The sequence below is a fragment of the Leptidea sinapis genome, chromosome 18, assembly GCF_905404315.1.
Source record: "Leptidea sinapis chromosome 18, ilLepSina1.1, whole genome shotgun sequence".
In the NCBI taxonomy this organism is placed as follows: Eukaryota; Metazoa; Arthropoda; class Insecta; order Lepidoptera; family Pieridae; genus Leptidea; species Leptidea sinapis.
In genome coordinates, this window is record NC_066282.1 from 915,757 (window position 1) to 919,948 (window position 4,192).

Genomic DNA, 4,192 nt, shown 5'->3' on the forward strand with positions numbered 1-4,192 from the left:
AATATAACGGAGACGGACACCACACCACACCATACCAATGTAACCCTTCGATTCCGGACCATAGTAACACTTTTTACTATTCCAAAAAAACATTTTTAATGAACATGTCGGCCGTTTTAGAATTCGACCTGTTACTTTTTTATTGTTGTTATTACAGCGATAATAGTAATAGACACGAGAGAGGCGATGGCTAGTCCATCCGTCATGCCCGTGAACGGGTGCTACTTGTGGTGGCAGCCTAAATAGGCAAGGCGAGCGGGCCCGATGGCATTCCCCCGATGGTGCTGCGAACATGTGCTACGGAACTGGCGCCGGTCCTTACCCGTCATTTCCGGCTCTCCTACTCATCAGGCATAGTCTCGAAATTATGGAAGGCGGCTTTAGTGCACCCGATACTTAAGAAAGGTGTACGCTCGGATCCGTCCAACTACCGCTCTATTGCCATTACCTCCATTTTCTCCAAAGTAATGGAGTCAATCATCAATCGCCAGCTCTTGGGATACCTAGAGGAACACCAGCTGATCAACTGTTGCCAGTACGGTTTCTGTCAGGGTCGCTCAGCTGGTGATCTTCTTGCATATCTGACCCATAAATGGGCGCAAGCGGTTGAGTCGAAGGGAGAGGCGTTGGCGGTGAGTTTGGTCATAACGAAGGCCTTCGATCGGGTGTGGCATAAAGTACTTATAGCGAAACTGCCATCCTATGAACTTCCCGAGAAGTAGTGCATCTCTCCAGATGACCGCGGAATTGGCAATCGCTCGTGATATCAAGACCCAGGTATGTTAGACTGTAAGGGAAGTAATGATGTTTAATGTGTAACCACTAGTTTTAGTAACTAATATTCTGGCCACCATCAAATACTATTTCAACAGTTACAGATTTTTTTAGTAATAAAATTACGTAAGACATGAGATATATTGAAATTTTTTGCAATATTTAATTGTTTCACATTCAATTATAAAATCTTCTTTTGTTATTAAAGTTTATTATGTAAGTCCTTTATTTATATATATTGATTAAACTATTAAATTTAAAAAAATGTATTTCTATAATTATTTGTAGGTATATATAGAGACATTAATAATATTGATAATTTAAATCGTCTTTCAAACCCCATACCTCATCGATCATAAAATATAAAAGCAACGTTCCAACTTCCAGTCGCTAATCTCACTGACACAAGTCACGCTGTAATACTATCCATAGATTATTTCACATTACAGCCGCTATAATACTCTTCTTTTTGATTTACAACAATTACATAATATAAGCTACTTTATGCTTCTACAACATGATCCCAAAAAATGTACAAAACTATTATTATATAGATAGATATTAGATATGACAGGCGGGACTACCTAAGCAAAAATTGAAATTTAGTTTAGTATGAAACGTGCAGACATCTATACATACATACATATAAATAAAATTGGAGTGTCTGATTGTAATATTGAAATAATCGTTTTTTACTACATGTATATGAATATATATACGGTACATCACCAAAATAACATTTTTAACAATTTTTTTTCTGTCTGTTTTATCTGGCTAATCTCTGAAACGGCTGGATCGATTTTGACGGTACTTGTATTGGCAGGTAGCTGATGTAATAAGGAGTAACTTAGGCTATTTAAAATAAAATAAAGTAACGTTACAATGTCCAAGAAACGGTCTAACTCTAAAAATAAATTATATGGCAAAGCAACGTTTGCCAGGTCAGCTAGTTTGACATAAGTTTGAAATAGTAGTTATTACAGTATCGCGATTGGCCACGAAGTATAATCCGGCTAAGTTTGAAAGCGAACAGTAGCTTAAAACGTAGGGGATTACGGCTATCTCCGTTTATTACAAGATCCGTCATCTGTCAATCTATCAATGACTGCACGTTTCATACAATCTAAAAATATTTGAGTATGGAATTTATTTTAATTGGTGCACAGTACATAGTTCACAAAATAAGGGAAATACACCATTCTTACTATAAAGTATGTACTCACAAAAGCCATAAAACAAGGGAAAATCAAATTTTTCTTAAATTAATACTGTTTTTGCTATCACTGTCCAACAAATAAAGGTACAATGTACGAGTTTTAACTAGAAAATACAAATCTTGATTTGGTTATCGATTGTCTTGGTACAAATTCATTGTCCTGTTTTCTTTTCGCAAAGAGCGAAGTGTCCTAGAAGTATTGGCCCTTCAGGGATCCCGGTCTTACAGGTGATCGTCCTGATGCAGGATCGCGACACATTCACCTCGTAGTACCTTTAACAAAGATATTTTCGAGTTGATAAAAAATATTTGAAAACACGGACTAGTAAAAAAATTAGGACTCCGTGTCACCTTACATTACAGTGTAGCACAAAAACAAGACGATTAACGTGTTAATACATAGCCCATACATACGCACACACCTACACTACTAGAGGCCGATAGGCGGCCATTATGAGAATTGTCATCGCCTGTAACAGATCAGTTTGCGTCTCAATAAAATATTTTAAAAATGCCATTGTGCGTTGTGAAAAAGTGTAAAAACGATACTATATAAGTATTTGTGGCCATATATGATTATTTAAGGGAGAAAAAATTGTGTAACTATCATCCTCCGTAACCGCACACACACTAGCATAACGGTGCTTCACTTGCTAATATCACGGCGCGGAGTCCTTCTTTTTTTACTCGTCCGTGTTTGAAAATTGTTTTTTTTAATATTCGAAAGGAATCAAAGCTTTTGAAATGCAATCAAAACATCTACCTACGCTCAATTTGGAATTCACAATTTAGAATTCACATTGTTTACTAATTACCAACAGATTATGGTTTTTGCAAGTTTTTTTTTGTTTTTGCGATTTACTTCTATATAATTTATGAAACGTAGTTTCTGCTCCATAGAGCCTTGTGACAAAGATAAAATAACAAACAGATTTATACTGTTGTCGATATCTACTATAATAATGTCGTTGTCTCTCATGTCTGCTATAATAATGTAATGTCAGGAAAACATAAAATTACAATACGATTCATACGAGTGGCTAAATACTGTATAATCTCACCTCACTTTCCAGTTACAAACATTTTCCACGGGAACGTAGAAACCAGGCTCGTTAAGCAAAAGATATTGCTGCAGGCATCCAAATTCCGGCTCAACTTCCACGGGGTAAGCGAAGAGAAATTCGGAGCCCGAGTTGCCAGCCTCACTGTCTTGCTGGCGATCGGTGGGTACACTACGCCCCACTAAAACTACCTTTGTGTTATGCCCCCTCGCATCCGTCATGTTCAATTGCATATTAAGGAGCTGGTCTTCATGACCTGACAACGTTTTTGTCACAACACACGCTATCAGCGTCTTCTGGATGGGGAAATCGCTAAAAAACAACCTGGAAGTGCGATGCTCGCTGTAGATTTCATCAGAGGGGTTGATCTTGAGACACGAGCCGCCCGTGAAGCTATCCTCGAAGAACGGCTCAAAGCACTCCTGCTCGTCAGATAGGTATCCCAGTGCAAAACGAATTTTTCCAACTTTTTTCCCTAGACGTATGTTGATCGACATCCTCAACATTGATGGATCATTTTTGCTTCTGTTCGGGAGCTCTTCAACTTCCACAGGCGCCTCCTCATTTTCGGCTGTTGCAGGTTCATCGTGCAATACATTGGACAATTCTTGCTTCGAGATTTTCTTTAAAATGTCTGATTCACTTCCATTAGTGTCACAGGCACATGAATGCTCGGAATTCTTTTTGTCTATATTGATACTACTCTCTGGTATATATTTCAAAGTAATCTCCGTACTAGTCATGTTGATCGAATCAACTTTACTTTGCTCTATGGTCTTGCGATATCGGAGTATACCCTGTTTGTTTAACAACAATCCTGTTTCAGATAATTTCAAGATCCCCTCAGTAGTAGACAACACGTATCCATGTGGTCCTAGCGCCGAGTTCGGCTGGTACTGCATGTGGCGTAAATTAAACCACGGGGTATGACTGATTACCTGTTTAATAACAAATTATGTTAAATAATGTTATGAACTAAAATATATCGTAGGAATCACGTATTAATATTTAAATACAAACAGAAATGTATAATATGCTTTCCCATACAATATATATTAGTATATATTAGTGAGATAAAAATGATCACCAACAAATTAAGAAAATGCTATTCTGTCATATAGCCTCAACTAAAAACTAAGTT

General features: G+C 37.5%; 1 protein-coding gene across 1 annotated transcript; it reads right to left on the reverse strand.

Annotated features, from left to right (window-relative positions):
- Window positions 1-1,024: 1,024 nt before the first annotated feature.
- Window positions 1,025-3,953, reverse strand: LOC126969641 (uncharacterized). The gene is made up of 2 exons (XM_050815206.1): window positions 3,052-3,953; window positions 1,025-2,263 (listed from the first exon to the last, which is right to left on the reverse strand). The coding sequence occupies exons 1-2, from the start codon at window positions 3,951-3,953 to the stop codon at window positions 2,143-2,145; spliced, it is 1,023 nt and encodes a 340-aa protein (XP_050671163.1). The 3' UTR covers window positions 1,025-2,142.
- Between the last annotated feature and the right edge of the window lie 239 nt (window positions 3,954-4,192).

What these genes read in the sequence shown, in the direction of transcription:
- LOC126969641 (XM_050815206.1), bottom strand. Translation starts at nt 3,953, where the DNA reads ATGCAGTACCAGCCGAACTCGGCGCTAGGACCACATGGATACGTGTTG. An exon ending in GTTTGTAACTGGAAAGTGAG is followed by an intron (nt 2,264 to 3,051) that starts GTGAGATTATAC and finishes TCTTTGTTAAAG; the next exon opens with GTACTACGAGGTGAATGTGT.